This window comes from Symphalangus syndactylus, chromosome 3 (assembly GCF_028878055.3).
Source record: "Symphalangus syndactylus isolate Jambi chromosome 3, NHGRI_mSymSyn1-v2.1_pri, whole genome shotgun sequence".
Classification (NCBI taxonomy): domain Eukaryota; kingdom Metazoa; phylum Chordata; class Mammalia; order Primates; family Hylobatidae; genus Symphalangus; species Symphalangus syndactylus.
Window position 1 is genome coordinate 113626461 of NC_072425.2, and position 18313 is coordinate 113644773.

General features: G+C 36.8%; 1 protein-coding gene across 3 annotated transcripts in view; it reads left to right on the forward strand.

Moving 5' to 3' along the window:
- The window catches only part of ABCB4 (ATP binding cassette subfamily B member 4), an 83115-nt gene that overhangs the window by 21777 nt on the left and 43025 nt on the right, over positions 1 to 18313 (forward strand). For all 3 annotated transcript variants that reach the window (XM_055272841.2, XM_055272842.2, XM_055272843.2), the window contains exons 6-14: positions 902 to 1093; positions 2231 to 2402; positions 3908 to 4032; positions 6773 to 6944; positions 9016 to 9129; positions 10223 to 10333; positions 10552 to 10677; positions 13592 to 13795; positions 14153 to 14323. In XM_055272841.2, the coding sequence (XP_055128816.1) occupies positions 902 to 1093; positions 2231 to 2402; positions 3908 to 4032; positions 6773 to 6944; positions 9016 to 9129; positions 10223 to 10333; positions 10552 to 10677; positions 13592 to 13795; positions 14153 to 14323 (1387 nt within the window). The remainder of the gene's footprint in view (positions 1 to 901; positions 1094 to 2230; positions 2403 to 3907; positions 4033 to 6772; positions 6945 to 9015; positions 9130 to 10222; positions 10334 to 10551; positions 10678 to 13591; positions 13796 to 14152; positions 14324 to 18313) is intronic.

Here is an 18313-nt window from a genome sequence, read left to right on the forward strand (position 1 = left end):
TTAAATATTTCAAATTCTGACAAATAGGAACAAAGTTTTTTGGTTCTTTTTATAAAGAATGCAGAAAAACCAATATGGAAAGGGCGATTTCACATGTTCAATCTGCTTATTACTATATGTAAATAGTAGTGAACTTTTCAGTACAATAAGATATACAAGTCTAGAATATAATTATGAAAGAGGAGTTAAATTGTATCCACAAGTTATCAATATCAGTTAAAAACAAATCGTTAACTTTTCTGCAGTTAACAACAAAAATTTATCCATTTTCTTTGGCTAACAGTTCAAGTAAATAGATTTGCCATCATGGAGCTCATCATTTTATAATTTAAAAAAAGAAAAATGTAATGTCTGTTTGTTATAAGGTCCTATATAGTTTTTGTTATCAGTTTAGTAAATTGATTAATTTCTAGTTCTGAAAATTTCTCCTGAAAGAGATGAATAAAGATGGTGGGGGCGGTGGCTCATGCTGTAATCCCAGCACTTTGGGAGGCCAAGGTGAGCAGATCACCTGAGGTCAGGAGTTCGAGACCAGCCTGGCCAACATGGTGAAACCCCATCTCCACTAAAAATACAAAAATTAGCCAGGTATGGTGGTGCATGCCTGTAATGCCAGCTACTTGGGAGGCTGAGGCAGGAGAATCACTTGAATCCAGGAGGCGGAGGTTGCAGTGAGCTGAGATGGTGCCACTGCACTCCAGCCTGGGTGACAGAGTGAGACTCAGTCTCAAGAAAAGAAAAGAAAAGAAAAGAAAAGAAAAGAAAAGAAAAGAAAAGAAAAGAAAAGAAAAGAAAAGAGAAAAGAAAAGAAGAAAAGAAAAGAGAAAAGAAAAGAAAAGAAAGAAAAGAAAAGAAAAGAAAAGAGAAGGTATTTAATAGAGCCTTTCTCTTTTTTTTTCAGATATGCATATTACTACTCAGGATTGGGTGCTGGAGTTCTTGTTGCTGCCTATATACAAGTTTCATTTTGGACTTTGGCAGCTGGTCGACAGATCAGGAAAATTAGGCAAAAGTTTTTTCATGCTATTCTACGACAGGAAATAGGATGGTTTGACATCAACAACACCACTGAACTCAATACGCGGCTAACAGAGTAGGTACATTGTTAATGTCACACTTTCATATAGAAATTAATTACTGTGTGAAAATGTCAAGGAAAGATTTTAAATGAAAAATGTTACTAGACTGAGCATCTGATCTATATTAGAAATCAATCATCTGGCAGCCATGTCTAGCAGCATCTGTAGCCTATGCCATTGCATGTTGGCTTTCCCCCAAGGTGCACAGTAGGTTTATTTGAGGACTGAACTCACATCTTATACCTGTTTATTTCTCATGGAACTTTCTACTGGGGGACCTGACAGGTGCTAGACTCTCAGTAAAGATGGTTGAATGAATGAATAGTTGATTGAATTAATTTACAAAGAGACTTGCTTTAGTAATTGTCGACTCTTCACTTATTCAACAAATATTTGAGGGTGTTTCATGTGCTAAGTACCATTCTATGTGTTCATAATGTATCAGTGAACAAAGCACAGATCTCTGTCCTTTTGGTGCTTACATTCCAGTAGGGGGAGATAGATGATAAACTTTCCTGACTGGGAGTCCTGGCAAGGGCATCCTGAGCAAATAAGTCAAAAAAAAAAAAAAAAAAAAGAGGGAAGAGCAAGACATTTAGGGCCTTGTAAACCTCCACAAAGACTTCAGCTTTCACCCAATGAAATGGCAGCTGTTGGAAGTGTCTGAGGTGAGGAGTAACATGGTCAGACTTGCATTTTCAAAGCATCCCACTGGCTGCTGTGTTGAGAATAGACTGGGTTGAGAATAGGGACAAGAGTAGAAGCAAAGATCTCTTCCCTATTACTTCCCTGTAAGAAGAAATGCAGTAATATTTCCCTATTACTGTTGCTTATTATTGTTGCAATGTTCTTCTTAATTCTTGCTTTTAAACAGATAGATTTGTATGCTCAAAATGTTAATGCTTCTCTCATAGGAATGACTCATTTAATAGTATCAACTTAATGATACTTATTAGAAGCATTGATTAATCCTGAATTTCTTCCTTTGTGCGGTGTTTAGGTGGGGAAGATGTTATTCAAGAGGCTAAGACTCTGAAAGAGGCTTGCAGTCAGTGAACAAATTTTACTTGTCTATGTGTTTGTTGGATGTCTACTTCATCTTTCTAACTGAAACCTCCTGCCTGTAACCACTTAGGTGTGATCTTTTTTAGTGACATCTCCAAAATCAGTGAAGGAATTGGTGACAAGGTTGGAATGTTCTTTCAAGCAGTAGCCACGTTTTTTGCAGGATTCATAGTGGGATTCATCAGAGGATGGAAGCTCACCCTTGTGGTAATGGCCATCAGTCCTATTCTGGGACTCTCTGCAGCCATTTGGGCAAAGGTATGTGAAAGCTGGGCATTTTTATGTGTGTTAACCCCTGCACACAGTAATCTTTAATATGCAGAAGTCTCATACTTGTACCTGTGCAGGTCTACATTAAATGTCAGTTGAAACTACATCCAGTAACATGGTGTTAATATGATGCTTTAGTAAGGAAATTAATTTTTAACATAATCCAAAATGTCACAGGCTGGGTGTGGTGACTCATTCCTGTATCCCGGTTCTTTGGGAGGCCAAGGTACATAGATCACTTGAGGTCAGGAGTTTGAGACCAGCCTGGACAACATGGCAAAACTCTGTCTCTACTAAAAATAAGAAAAACTAGCCTTGCGTGGTGGCACATGACTGTAATCCCAGCTACTCAGGAGGCTGAGACAGGAGAATCGCTGAACCCAGGAGGTGGAGGTCGCAGTGAGCCAAGATCATGCCACTTCACTCCAGCTTGGGTGACAGAGTGAGACTTCGTCTCAAAAAAAAAAAAAAAATTCACAGTTCTTACTTCAGTTACCGTTGGTTAAGGAATTACCCTCAAATTATTGCATGAACATAAAAATTTTAAATAGAGTTTGGATTTGTTCTATTTATTTTAATCATTACCTGTGATGGTTAAGTGGCATTCTGCCAGTTTTGCCTTGCAATAAAATACACAAAATGTATTCTGCTTTAGCCAACACTTCAGAGTTGAAAAATTTTACTGGCAATTTTTGTTCATTCTGGGGTTGATGATTTACACAGTGAACTACTTGTATCTCTTTTGTTTTGATTCTTCCTTTGCTTTTCTCCTGCAACATCTTGTCTGGCTATCTTATTATTTAGCAGAATGCCCATGAGGAGGTCTGGAAGTATTGTTTTTATAGTAATTAAAAATTGTGACACAAGGCCAAAGTGGGTGGATCACGAGGTCAGGAGATTGAGACCATCCTGGCTAACACAGTGAAACCCTGTCTCTACTAAAAATACAAAGAATTATCCAGGCATGGTGGTGTGCACTTGTAGTCCCAGCTACTTGGGAGGCTGAGGCAGAAGAATCGCTTGAAACCGGGAGGTGGAGGTTACAGTGAGCCGCGATCGTGCCACTGCACTCCAGTCTGGGCAACAGAGTGAGACTCTGTCTCAAAAAAAAAAAAAATTGTGTCACAGTAAAGTAAAGAATGGTAAATCCTTTCAAAGCAGTGAAGTTTTATTTTATTTTACCTTACAACTAACAGAGAAAAACAGTAGATGTGGAACTTGACAGTGTTCCCAAGAATGCTATTTAGAGAATTATGTGTGGATTTTCTTTTTTCCTAAGTACTCTTGGGGAGTCTATCACCAGGGTGGGTCAGATATAGCCTTTGAGGGATGTGGACACAGCCATTGGATCCAGAACACTGGCATTTGCTACGCGACTTTAATATTTGGTAAAGGAGAGGGTTTGGGAAGAAAAAGTAGGTTAAAGAGTTGACCAGAATGCCTTTAAACTTTTCTCCCTATACAAAAGTGATCACTGTTTCTTTTCTGTCCAGATACTCTCGGCATTTAGTGACAGAGAACTAGCTGCTTATGCAAAAGCAGGCGCCGTGGCAGAAGAGGCTCTGGGGGCCATCAGGACTGTGATAGCTTTTGGGGGCCAGAACAAAGAGCTGGAAAGGTCAGGAAGGTTCTTTAGCCACTGGTTTAAGGAATGTGTTTTTACATTTTGTTGCTTCTTCTTTTGTGGTATGTGTTTATTATCTTCCCTTTCCTAATATTAACCCTTCTCCCATAAATTATAAGCACCCTTTACTGATGGCTATAGTTGAATGTCAGACTCGAAAGCAAGGTTCTTAACCTTTTGTGCTCCATGGACTCTTTTGGCTATGTGATAATACAAATGGACCCCCTTGTTTTTAAATGCAAAAACCAAAATATGCTAGCCCTTTGGGAAGCCAAGACAGGAGGATAGCTGGAATCCAGGAGTTTAAGACCAGCCTAGGCAATGTAGTAAGACCCTGGCTCTACAATTTTTTTGTTTAATAAGCTGGGTGTGGTGGTGTGCACCTGTGGTCCCAGCTACTCAGGAGGCTGAGGCAGGAGAATCGCTTGAGCCCAGAATGTCAAGGGTGCAGTGAGCTGAACTCCAGCCTGGATGATAGAGTGAGCCTCTGTCTCAAAAAAAGAGTAAAAATTTTTTAAAAACCAAAAAATAAATAAGTAACCCCCCCAAAAAATAAGTAGGGTTACAAAGGAAAATAATTATATTAAAAATACTTATCAAAATATTTTTTATTTTATTTTACTCCCTTAATGACTATGAAGTGGAATATATAAGAGAAAAACCTGAGAAAACATTGACTTCCCAGTTATAGCCCAGAATTCTTTGTAGGGCCTTGTGGGTCCTCCATAACAATGAGGCAGGACTTCCCACCCAGGCCTCTGGCTTTCAACTTTAATGATCCAGGATAAGCTTGGAAAATTGACCAGTATCTGGAGGCATATTGCAGACTCTTCTCTGAAAAAATTATCAAGGCATGATTGACATATGAAAAGCTGTGTATACATCTTTAACGTGTATATCTCAATGAGTTTGGGGATAAGAACACACCTATGAAAAAGGCCATTCTGCTCTACTTAAATGAAAATAATTACTTAGGGTTTTATTTAAATAACAATATCCCCTACTATAGTTGAAGTATGATTCCATATAAAGTATTTTCTTTGGCTATTCTATGGGACTCTTGATACTCACAACTCTTGGATATAAAAATTCTCTGGAAATTCTCTAGCATTAAAAACAAAGTTTCCCTTAATCCCCCCATTTAATTTTCTACTTTTCTATTCCTTAATCCCTCTTCAAAGCCAACATGTTTCTGGTCCTCTAACCTCTTCCTTTTTTCTCTCTCACTGCTGCTTCCTGTACACAATAGTCCACACAGACCACACTAACCCTCAGTTGGACCTCAGGATGTCAGTGTAATCTGTGCCACTCCGTTAGTCCCGGTAAGCGAGCCACCTAAGCAAAGGTAATTACAGTGTGTCCGCTGCTGTCACTGGAGCTGTGTGTCACACTGGGCAGACGCAAGTCTTCCTGCCACACCTTGAGGCTCAGCCACACAGGAGAAATCACAGCGCTGGCTGTGGCCTGCTGGCTACCCCCAGAGATGCAGCTGTGCTCTGTGAACACAGCCCCCAACCAGAGGAAAGCACCCTGAAGACCTGGGTGCTTTACGCAATAAAAAAGACAAACCTTCTGATGGCAGAATATGTTTTTTAAAAGACTGATGAATTCTCATGTTTTATTTGGTTCAACACTTAAAGTGGTGTTGCTGTGTTTTTTTTTGTCACAAAGAAAAATATCCTAATTTGTGTGATATTTTCCCCTCGAAGTGTCATTGCATACCCATTGGATTTTTCTTTAAATTTCAGGGAGCCCAAATTAAATTTTACATACCCTCTGGGTCTAGTATGGAAAAGTAGATTTGAGTCAACTTGATGAAAAAAATACTGTAATTTAACAGAATCATTCTAGATATTTTAAACTTTATATCAAATGCCAGCAGCCAGTAATAATGCATTTGAATTATGATTCAAAGATATGATAGTAATAGAATGAGCAAAACTCAGGAAGAGATAACAATTGAACATACTAATATAATAGTAAGAGAAATGATCAGGCTTGCTAACTACGAACCAGCTACTGTACTGCTTTCTACAATTATCTACCAACCTCACAATTATCTTGCAAATTAGGCATTATTAAATCTATTTTTCATATGATGAAACTAAAGTCTGGAAAAATTGAATAAGAACTCATATTCCATAAGTAGTGACTACCTTATAACCTGTATCTAGCTTGACAGATGAAGGTCAGCCTGATTTTTTAAAAAGTCAAAGAGAGAAGCCTATGTTTATGTACAACAACATGTAAAATTTTCATCCTTCACCCAGTAGACAATACAGGGAGGATTTTCTGTTCTCCAGAGAAGAGACATTGACCAGGGTTAAGAATCTAACTGTTTATGAGTTCCAGTAGCATTTACAATCAATTCTGGTTTGGCTTGGTTTCTCTCATTCCCTCTTAACCCTGACTTGTGATATTGCCGTGAAGGTGATGGAGAAGCTCTTCCATATCCCAGGGTGAACCCTCAATTCTGGAATAGCCACAGGAAAGTTGGTTGGCTTGGAAGGGATGAAGGGAAATGGAACCGGGCCAGTAAAGAGAAGGCATGGATCTGTTCTAGGCCTGGCTGATCCTGAATTAGTTCAATTCCCAAAGAGCTGGGTCTCACCATGGGTTCATTACCTTGACTGACTTTGTTACTTAAACCTCCAACTATATAGGAGCCGAGTGTGACTCAGACTATGGATTGTTATTCTTAATTATAACGTTTTCCCTCTTATTTTTCTCGTAGGTATCAGAAACATTTAGAAAATGCCAAAGAGATTGGAATTAAAAAAGCTATTTCAGCAAACATTTCCATGGGTATTGCCTTCCTGTTAATATATGCATCATATGCACTGGCCTTCTGGTATGGATCCACTCTAGTCATATCAAAAGAATATACTATTGGAAATGCAATGACAGTAAGTAGTTCTCCTAACATTTATGAAGAATATGAAAATCTTATTTCTCCATCTACCTTCTCTTTTCTTTGATATCCCTCCTTTTTGAAAGATGAACATGATTATAGGTTTTTGTTTTTGGTGAATCTTTCCACTGTCCAGTGGGCTGAGCTGACTTTCTAGAATATACAAGTCATAATTATGAGTGTGGATAAGAAAATAGCATGTGGTTAGACCATTTGTGAAACATATACAGTGTATAAAAGGAAATAAAAATGGGATGAATTTAGGAATAAACAAATATAGATGGGAGCCATCCTCCCTCTGCCGTTGAGTTTTATTGTATAAGAAAGTAAGCATCATTATTATAGAATAGGTCATTGCACAAGAGAATGTTACATTTCTATCACTTAAAACAATCAGCTCTCTGAAATACAAGAAGAGATATTATGTTAGTTTTTCTTATTTATCAAAATGAAGATAGCTTCATTTTATGATTGTTAAAAGAATATATACTAATTTTACAAAGGATTAGGATACAGAATTTTTAAAATTAAAATTACTTATAATCTAATAATTTATATTCTCTTGATGATAATTTTTGGCATATATCTTCCAGGTCATTTTCTATATATATATATATATATATACACATTATTTTCTTTCAAAACTGGGATCATACTATATATATCTTTTTGTAACCACATTTATGAACTACCAATATTTTGTGACCATCTTTTCATGTCAGAGACTCAGAACAATATGTAACTATTTAAATAGAAATCTTTTAAAATCTGTACTTCCCTATCTTGCTGAAGTGAGGATACTGAGCATAATTTGGCCCTTTGATGATGACTTGGGGTCATTATGAAAGTGAGTATTTTCAGAATGCTTTATGCAGTGGTATCTTCAGATTTCATTGAGAGGTCGTGGGTGTTCGACTTGGTGAGCCCTCATTAATGCTGAGTCTAATTTTTCTCACTTCCATCTTCTCTCTGGCAGTTAGTTTGGAAGCTTGCCACCCTTTCTTCACGTCCTCATTTACTATTGATGTTTTATGAAGAAGGGAGGTCGAATCCTGACTACCGTTCACCTTTGGTGATGAGTTTGTCCTCTCGGACCTTAATTTCCTCATTTGTAGTATGTGGATAACGACACCTATCCCATAGGGCTGAGAGTGCTATCCCCAGAGGGAGCCCAAGGAAAGCCCTCTGCATAAAGGTCAGGGACTCTATTGCATTAACCTTATAGCATCTATTTTGGTCAACATTATTTTTCTTTCTTACTGGTCCTTCCTTATCTGTATTGCAGATGGGGGATAGGTATTTAACTGATATTTGAGTTATGGGTCACATGAAGTATTGCTGTGTTTTGAGAAAAGCCAAATTATATGTAGAAGTTTTACCATGCCCTGAGAGAAAAAAAATAATTTATCTTCACTTATGTTTTTCTCAGTGAAGTTATGCTAATAATCTGGATTCCTGAAGCTGTATTCTGAACTTCTTTATATCAATTCATTTTCCTAGTGAAAAAATACTGTGAAGGGAAATGTGTTAAGTGTTGTATGCTATAGTACAGAATAACTGTGTAAAGGAATTGCTAACCAGTGCACACTGGAGTGATTTTATGTTTTATGATGTGCAAACTGTTACTTTTTATGTTAAAAGTCTTTAAAAATATATGTGACATGGTGCTTTTTAGGAGCATTACATGGGGCCAAAATCTGCCATGTTTTATATTGAACCGTCTATGTAATTCCATGCATAGTTAGAGAAAATCATATAGGATGGAATAATAATACTGATTGAAAATGTTTCTCTCTGGTGGCGTTTGCGAGTGAGTCAATGAAATAGGTTGGAAAAATCTTTTTAACTGTATATATTCAGGAGAACAACAGGTAGTTTGAGAAAATAGACCCATTCAGGCAATAAAATGCTATATTAGCCTTGCAAATGTTGCTCTTCTGAGAAACAAAAGTAAAGGATAAACCTAAACTTAATCCTTTATGTAGTATGTTACATATAAATCACATTTTAGATAATAAGGAATGCCAGAATGTGACTTAAACTTTTCCTCATGTTATTTTGCTCAGGTTTTTTTTTCAATCCTAATTGGAGCTTTCAGTGTTGGTCAGGCTGCCCCATGTATTGATGCTTTTGCCAATGCAAGAGGAGCAGCATATGTGATCTTTGATATTATTGATAATGTAAGTCATTTATTATTTTAATGCCAAAAGAAGTCTTTGAGCTTGTATAATTAAATCTGGCTTTAGGTTGCATATTTTTGAATCAACTACATTGAATAAGTTGTACTGACTAAAGTGACATTTAATTATATGAAATGAATGACCTCTTAGTAATAAATGAAAGAAAATACCTCTTATTAATATTTTTTAAATGTATCTTTAGATAATATAATAATACTGATCTCATTTTGGAAAAGGACATCTGCACTAGTGCAGAGCAAAGATGTTTCTCTTCCTAGTTTTTATCTTTTTCACTTTCATATTGTAGCCAGACTGAGAATCATAATTTCTATATAGGATGGAGGGTAGATAAATTATCGGTGGGACCAAAATTGACAGTATATTTTGCTGTGGGTTGCCCCTCTCCAAAAAATTATCACTGCATGTTTGGTATTATTTTAAATAAACTACATTAAATAACTTAAACTGACTACAGTGAAAAAGAAAAAGTTTTAATGTAAAAAAGTAAGTCACTGCATTCAAATATTGCAAAGTAGATAACTGAAATTTGATCATTTAATCTAAGCAACATTTCCTTTTTCATTGATCCAAGTCATGAGAAAATTGCTCAGTTTCTGATTGTATTAAAAGTTTACATTATTCCTAAATAACTGCTATAATCAACCATTCAATCTTCTCAATTCAATCTATTACATTTATTATTTAGGAATGAGCTAATTTTCACTAAATGCTGAAATACTTGGCTATAATATATATCAATTATAGTATATTTTTGTTATTGCACTTGTATAAATATGCTTATCTGACCATTTAGAAAATTTATGAGGATATGCCAAAAGCTTAAAGGGAAATATTGTATGAAATGAGATGAATATCTCTTATGTACTTTTCAGGAAAAGACTATTTTCTGAAAAGGAGTATTTCTTTAAACAGCATGCATACATATACACACAATCTTCATCTTGGGTTTTTCTTATGTAAAGGGGATTGTGACATTCCAGGTCCTATTTTTGGAATTTGCTGAATCATATTCCTTAAAAATGCAACTTGTTTGTGTTATGATGGAATAGTCATTACATTTTGTTTTATTTAGAAGCCTAAAATTGACAGTTTTTCAGAGAGAGGACACAAACCAGACAGCATCAAAGGGAATTTGGAGTTCAGTGATGTTCACTTTTCTTACCCTTCTCGAGCTAATGTCAAGGTACTGTAAGTAATATTTATAGGAATTCCTAACTGAGGTTGATTGTTGAATCATTTTAAAGAATAAAGTCTCTATTATTTTAATACTTATGTGCCTTTTCCTTTGGGGGTTATATTCCCTTATTTGATACTTTTTTTTCAAATTTCAAACGGAATTGAATTATTCCCATTTTAGGGCTTTGTTGTGAAGTGTGTTCTTTTTTCTCATTTTCCTTACAGATCTTGAAGGGCCTCAACCTGAAGGTGCAGAGTGGGCAGACGGTGGCCCTGGTTGGAAGCAGTGGCTGTGGGAAGAGCACAGCGGTCCAGCTGATACAGAGGCTCTATGACCCTGATGAGGGCACGGTAAGTGGGAAGAACCAAGCTTTCCAGGGTGGGAAATTGGCCCTTTGGAATTGGTTTTTCAGTAACAAATTTGCATGTGAATCCAGTTTTGGTAAAAAGCCTACAAAATGGCAATGCCTATGGCTAATGCCTTCACACCCTTGGGCTGGTTTCACAAATGTATTAAATAAAAGTCATAAAAGCTGTGGAAGCTGGACAAAGCTCTCCTCTGTTCTGACTAAGCTTTCATAACACATTAAATTACCGCAAAGCAGTCTACAAACCACTGAGAGGATTACTTTCAATGAGTTAGGGTTTGGTCAAACATATTCCATATAGCAATTGTTGGCAACAATTGATGACAATTAGGGTCACCAGATATTTTAGGACAGCAATTAAATTCATCCAAGACAGTTGAGTTTTCTTAAACTTTGGAATATCTAAGGGGGAAAGTGGGATGGTCTCTTAAGAAACTAGTCTCTTGAGAAACTTCTAGAAACACAGAGATAGTAATAGCCTAGGGTATGTTTTTTGCCATTTAAAAGTTTTGTTATAAATTTGAATTTACAGAAAATTGTAACTAGAGAACTCACAGATCCTTCACCCAGATTTAGATTGTTTATATTTTGACCCACTTGCTTTATCATCTTCTCTTTCTCCGTGTGTGTGTGTGTGTGTGTGTGTGTGTGCATTATGTATACCCTTATACTTCAGAATACATTCCTAAAAAGGACATTCTCTTAGATAACCATAAAACAACGATAAAAATCAGTAAATTTAACATTAATGCAATACAAGTCCACAAGCTATATTCAGAATTTCCTCAGTTGTCCCAATTTTAGAGCATTGAGTTTATCTGATATTAAAATGGATTATAATTCAATAATTGTGAAAACAGAAGATTATAAGGTAAAAAGTAAAAATAATGGCATGCCAAACCAAAAATCATAAAAAGGCATTGGGACAGAACAGAGATCTCCAGAATTAATATATAATTTTCTACAATATATGGAACTATTTATTTAATTTGATAAAATTAATATTATTGGAAAAATCTGATATTACTATGGGGGAACATAGGCCCATTCTCATTTACTAAAGTAAATTCTGGGTTGGTTCAAGTATAAATATTTTCTTAATTTTTTAAAAAGAACCTGGTAAAATACCAACCATTGAGAATTAAATTATTATTGAAACAATCCACATTTTTAAAGAAAGCATATGTTAACAGAAAAAAAAGATCTTCAGAAATTCTATAACTCAGAGATATTCACTGTTAACATCATGATTTAACAATTTTCTTACCACTAAAATAATAAAAAAAAGTCCAGTGGTATAATTTATTAATTCAGTTGTTCCTTAAGCCTCTTTCCAATAAAAACCAATAAAACTATGATGAAAGAAAGCAATAAAGGCCTGACATGGTGGCTAATGCTTGTGATCTCAGCACTTTGGGAGGTTGAGGTGGGAGGTTTACTTGAGGCCAGGAGTTTGAGATCATCCTGGGCAACTAATGACAATCTGTCTCTACAAAATATTTTTTAAAATAGCCACGCCTGGTGGTGTGCACCCATAGTCCTAGCTACTTGGGAGGCTGAGGCAGGAGGATCACTTGAGCTCAGGAATTCAAGGCTGCAGTGAGCTATTGTTGCACCAGTGGTTCCATCACTATGCTCCTCCAAAGCCTGGGTGACAGAATGAAACTCTGTCTCTAAATTTAAAAAAAAAAAAAAAGGAAGAAAATAAAGTAATAAATTGGAGCAAAAGATTTATTATATATTGAAAAAGTATTATATTTATTATTAGAGAAGTTAATATGAATATATGAAGGCAACCCTGCTCATTATGAACATGCGACTTTCTGGAATATATACAGATTTGTAAAAAGTTTCAAGAAATGGTCAACTTTATTTATAAATATGTACAAATGAAAACAGATATAAGCTATCACCTCATACCTATTAATTGGAAGAAAACAGATTAAAATGATAAAACCCAGTGCTAGTAAATTACAATGAAACAGATATATTTATATATTCCAGTTGACATTGTAAGTTATTAAAATGTTTTAAGATAATTATTTAGCCTTTTATTAACAAGCAACAAATGCCCAGCAAATCCAGTCATTGTACATGTAAGCAATTGTTGTCAAGGGAGAAAAAATAAACCATAATCTTCAACTTAGTAATTCTCTACTCTTGCAATAAATATTGAAGTAAGCCAAATATTTAAGGGATTGGAAATGAAGTAAATTAAAGCATGTAAAAAATAGCAAAACATTGGCCGGGTGCAGTGGCTCATGCCTGTAATCCTGTAATCCCAGCACTTTGGGAGGCCAAGGCAGGTGGTCACGAGGTCAGGAGATCAAGATCATCCTGGCTAACATGGTGAAACCCCGTCTCTACTAAAAATACAAAAAAATTAGCTGGGCATGGTGGTGGGCGCATGTAGTCCCAGCTACTCGCGAGGCTGAGGCAGGAGAACGGTGTGAACCCGGGAGGTGGAGCTTGCAGTGAGCGGAGATGGTGCCACTGCACTCCAGCCTGGGCGACAGAGCAAGACTCCATTTAAAAAAAAAAAAAATAGCAAAACACCATAATGCCATCAAAATTATATGTAGACCAGGAAGGTAAGTGTACATTTTTATTTAAATTTAATATTGGAACATAAAAATAATGGTATGCCAAAAACATAAAACCCAAAATAGTTTATGGCAAATAATCCTTCCATGAAAAAAACTGTATATATGAAAATAAATATCAGGAGAGAGCATAAGCTTTTTATTTTTGTTCTTGCATATTGCTGTTTATTTCTAATTATTATTTCTAAACACTGAACTAAGTTAAATATTAGGTAGGATGTTTTTCATAAATGGTCCTGATACTTCAGCTAGTAGATGGTTAAATACTTAATAGGAAATATTTCTTTCTTTCAGATTAACATTGATGGGCAGGATATTAGGAACTTTAATGTAAGCTATCTGAGGGAAATCATCGGTGTGGTGAGTCAGGAGCCGGTGCTATTTTCCACCACAATTGCTGAAAATATTCGTTATGGCCGTGGAAATGTAACCATGGATGAGATAAAGAAAGCTGTCAAAGAGGCCAACGCCTATGAGTTTATCATGAAATTACCACAGGTAAAGGCTCTGATAAAGTAGTTGTCCTTGAAATTAGAATTTCACCTCATAGGACTGAGTTTGTTCTTCAAAGGTTTAGCTAATAATGCTTGAGATGCAAGATTGTCCAACTTTGCTAGATAAGTCCCCTGAATGACTCAGTTAGGGGTTAAAGAATTATAGCCTGGTAGATGAGTAATATAAAATTTTATACAGAAGGTGTCAGCTTTTTTATAATTCAGAATTCATTTATCTTATCATACTTTATGATACATTAAAATAGTTAAGACAAAGCTCCATGTTGTCTTTATGTAGTTCTATAGAATTCCTGGCCTTTTTAAATTTGCTTCAAGAGCTGATCCATGTTTTCTGTGGTAGAAATTTGACACCCTGGTTGGAGAGAGAGGAGCCCAGCTGAGTGGTGGGCAGAAGCAGAGGATCGCTATTGCACGTGCCCTGGTTCGCAACCCCAAGATCCTCCTGCTGGATGAGGCCACGTCAGCATTGGACACAGAAAGTGAAGCTGAGGTACAGGCAGCTCTGGATAAGGTCAGTAGACCCTAAACAGCTGAAGGACCACCACATTGAAACCTATTGAAAATTCTTGCCAATGCTTCCAGAGTCTGGATTGAGAAACAGAAACATAGCAAATGAAGCTACCACATGGAGCTGTATTGATTTCTCCTTTCTGTCAGGTTACATTGTCTTCAGAGAGAGGTGAAGGGTATTGACTTGTTTTGACCATGGTGCAGTAAGCCCAGATCCAGGTCTGTGCAACAAGCCATTTAGCTTTGTTTATTTCTTGCACGTGGGCTATTGCAAGACTACTTTTGACCAAAAGTAGTCAAGTTAAAATATATATATTTTTAAATCCGGTTACCCAGACACTGGTCCAGCTGAAAACTAATTCAAAATACTCACCCTATTTTGTAGGCAGTGACATCATCTTTATCTATTCATGTAGGTGACCAGGTGCTTTTCTGGAAATAAAGTTCAACTCTGTACTTGTCTAAGCATATAAATAAGCAATTCATTTTAAGGGTGCTGAGTTCATCTGTCCAGCTCAGGTATTTCTAAGTCTCTCATTAGCATCTTTACTAAGCTGAAGTGTCACAGGAACGACCTTATCTTGGTACACTTTTGGGGGTAATGCTGATGTCATCTGTATTAACAACACAATGTAAATACCAGAGTCAGATGACACCATAGAAATTAGTTTCAAACACATAAATATCATAAATATATTTGATTTAAAACAGTTTAGTAATAACATGTGCAAGTTCCTTAAGGAATTCTATCTGAACCACCTCTTACAATTTAAGAGACAAGCTGCACGAACCTTATTTTCTCAGGAAAATTTATATCTGAATCCTAAGTTAACATAACTCCTTTTTATGCTGTAAACTGTAGTTAATTAATGCCTCATAGTTTATCAGCTTAATATCTTGACTCTTTTTGTTGTTTTTAAGACAGGGTCTTGCTCTGTCACCCAGGGTGGAGTGCAGTGGTGTGATCACAGCTCCCTGCAGCCTCCACCTCCTGGGCTCAAGCCATCCTTCCACCTCAGCCTCCTGAGTAGCTGGGACTACAGGTGTGCGCCACCACACCTAGCTAATTTTTGTATTTTTGGTAGAGATGGGTTTTTGCCATGTTGCCCAGGCTGGTCTCAAACTCCTGAGTTCAAGTGATCATCCTGCCTCAACCTCCCAAAGTGCTAGCATTATAGATGTGAGCCACTGCACCCAGCCAATATCTTGACTTATTTTATATAATTTAATAATGATTAATAAGACAATAATAATTATTCCTTACAAATTCTTGCACTGAATTATACTGCTTTTGTGTATATTAAACCATGATATTAAGGAGTCAAAATATAATGCATATGAGACTGGTATATGGTTGGTTATTCTGAAGTTACTTAAAGCAGTACATCATAAAGTAATACACGCATAAGTTAAACCATTCTAACTTAAAAATATAATTAGACATTCATGTATTGACATAGACTTTTTAGAGTAAAGTCAGGTAGAATGAGAGATATATTTACCAAAAAATCAAAAACAAAAAAGCGTCCTATTCCGCCCTGGAGTCTAGGTTCCAATCATTTCCAGGATACAGATATTCAATATACAATATAGTTCTTGCTGTGCTAAAAGAATAGAATTATTGGAGATGACCAGTATGTATTGTTTTTCATAATATGACCTCTGCCAGAAAAACTTTGACCTTGCAAATTTTAGTACGTATTTGGACAAGTCAATTCATTCAATTTTAGCAGTTTCTTTGTGTTCCATAGGATCATAGCACACTCCTCAGCTGATAACCTTTTATATATTTACTTTAAAAATAGCTGATGAACCACTCATAATTTTTTAAAGTCTCCAAGAAAAGCCATTAGCAGCTTAGGGTGATGGTTAAGAGCACAAGCTTTGATGCTAGGCTGGGATTGGAGTCCTGGCTCTGCTCTTTTCTAGCTGTGTCCTTGGGCACATTAACTAACCTCTCTAAGCCTGAGACATCTCTGAAGTAATGGGGGAAGAGGGGACAGAAATAGTATTAAAGAGGCGGGCGGATCACGAGGTCAGGAGATCGAGACCACGGTGAAACCCCGTCTCTACTAAAAATACAAAAAATTAGCCGGGCGTGGTGGCGGGCGCCTGTAGTCCCAGCTACTCGGAGAGGCTGAGGCAGGAGAATGGCGTGAACCCGGGAGGAGGAGGTTGCAGTGAGCCGAGATTGCGCCACTGCACTCCAGCCTGGGCGACAGAGCGAGACTCTGTCTCAAAAAAAAAAAAAAAAAAAAAAAAAAAAAAAGAAATAGTATTAAAGGATTATTTAAAGAATAACCAAGATACTGCATGTAAAGTTATTAGCACATGACTAGCACATAGGAAACACTTGATATTGTTGGCTGCTGCAATTATTATGGTGATTACCATTACCAGGATTATTATTATTATTATTATTATTTGGTTGCTAAATTGGTTACCTATTGCTATGTAACAAACCGTCTTGAGTCCAGGCTTAAAACAATTCAGTGTATTGGCTGAGTAGATCCTCTGTTCTTTCCACCTGAGCACATGGCTGCATTTACCTGGAGGGCTGCCTTCATTTAAATGGTCCATAGTGGCCTCACTCACATGATGGCTGTTGGCTGGCCATCTCAATTCTCCATGTGACTTCTCACACTCGTACAATAGGCTAACCTGGCTTCCTTACATGAAAGTTTCAGGGCAGTGTACCCAGAGAGCAAAGATCAATGTGTGAAGTGTCCAGAGGATTAGACTCCAGAACTCATCTTGTTGGTCACAGCAAGTCACAGGCTAGCCCAGATTTGAGGAGAGATAACAGACTGTGCCTCTTAATGGGTGAGCAGTAAAAAATCTGTGACCATATTGAATCTTGTAAAGCATGCCCTCTGTCACAATTATTTACATTTCTTCCACATGCAAAAGAAGGTCACCTCTTCCTCAGACCCTCAAAATTTTCATACAGTGATAGCATCTGGCTCAAAGACCAGTATCTGAAGATCTGCATGTAGTCTAATACAGATGAGGGTCTTCATTTTCAGCTCATCTTGACCCAGAGACCTATGAAAAAGACAAGTTATCATCAACACATACTCTCAACATAGAGTGGTGGTGCAGGGACAGGATAATCATAGCAGATACTCGTTCAAAAAGGATGAGAACAGGAAACTCATAGCAGTCCTTGGCCATAGCGATTCTGACATGCAGCCAATTACCCCACTACTCCAGGGAAATGGGATGTTTCTTGATTAAGGCCTGATTCTGCTCCCCAGGAGTGGGTTCCCTAGTTCATTGTTCTCTTTAGTTCCAGGGTCTTTTACCTTCCCTTTGAGAGGGCTTTCCTTTTTCATAAGAAGTGATCTGTATCTGCAGCTGAGTGGCTTTCTTAGCATGTTTCTGCTCATAGAAATTTGGGGCCCTTTTCATTTTGTATTTTTTTCAGTCTCTTTTAGACCAAGCTGAAGGACTCTCTTAAAGACGTTGTGAGTTTACTTAGAATCTAGCTGTCATTTATTCAAGCCCCAGAAGTTATGCCTATATATTTTATTTTGAGACAGGCTCCTCTCTTCTTTAGGCTGCAAGTGAACCTGCCATCAGAAAACTCTTAAATAGTTTTTAAGGCTTTTTTTTTTTTTTTTTTTTTTTATAGCTGAAAGTGTCTACTAGGCTCTGCCTAAAATCTTTCAGAGATTTTTGCTAAAAATCTTACATCCACACACGCTGATTCTTGCCCTGATTTTATTGGATGACTAACAACTTCATTTTCCAACTGAGTACTGGGGTCTGCTTTATTGTCTTTAAATTCTCCTTGTAACCAAGTAGCTCATTCTTTAGCTGATCATTCTCTTCCCAAACCTCATTATACACAGCTAGGGGAATCCACTTATCTCTCCTATAGTCTGTCTAGAGATGTCTGAAATCTCCTCAGCCAGATGTACAGGTTCATTAAGTAAAATGTCTTTCTTCCAAGTCACTGCAGGAAATATTTTTGTCAAGTTTTCCAAGG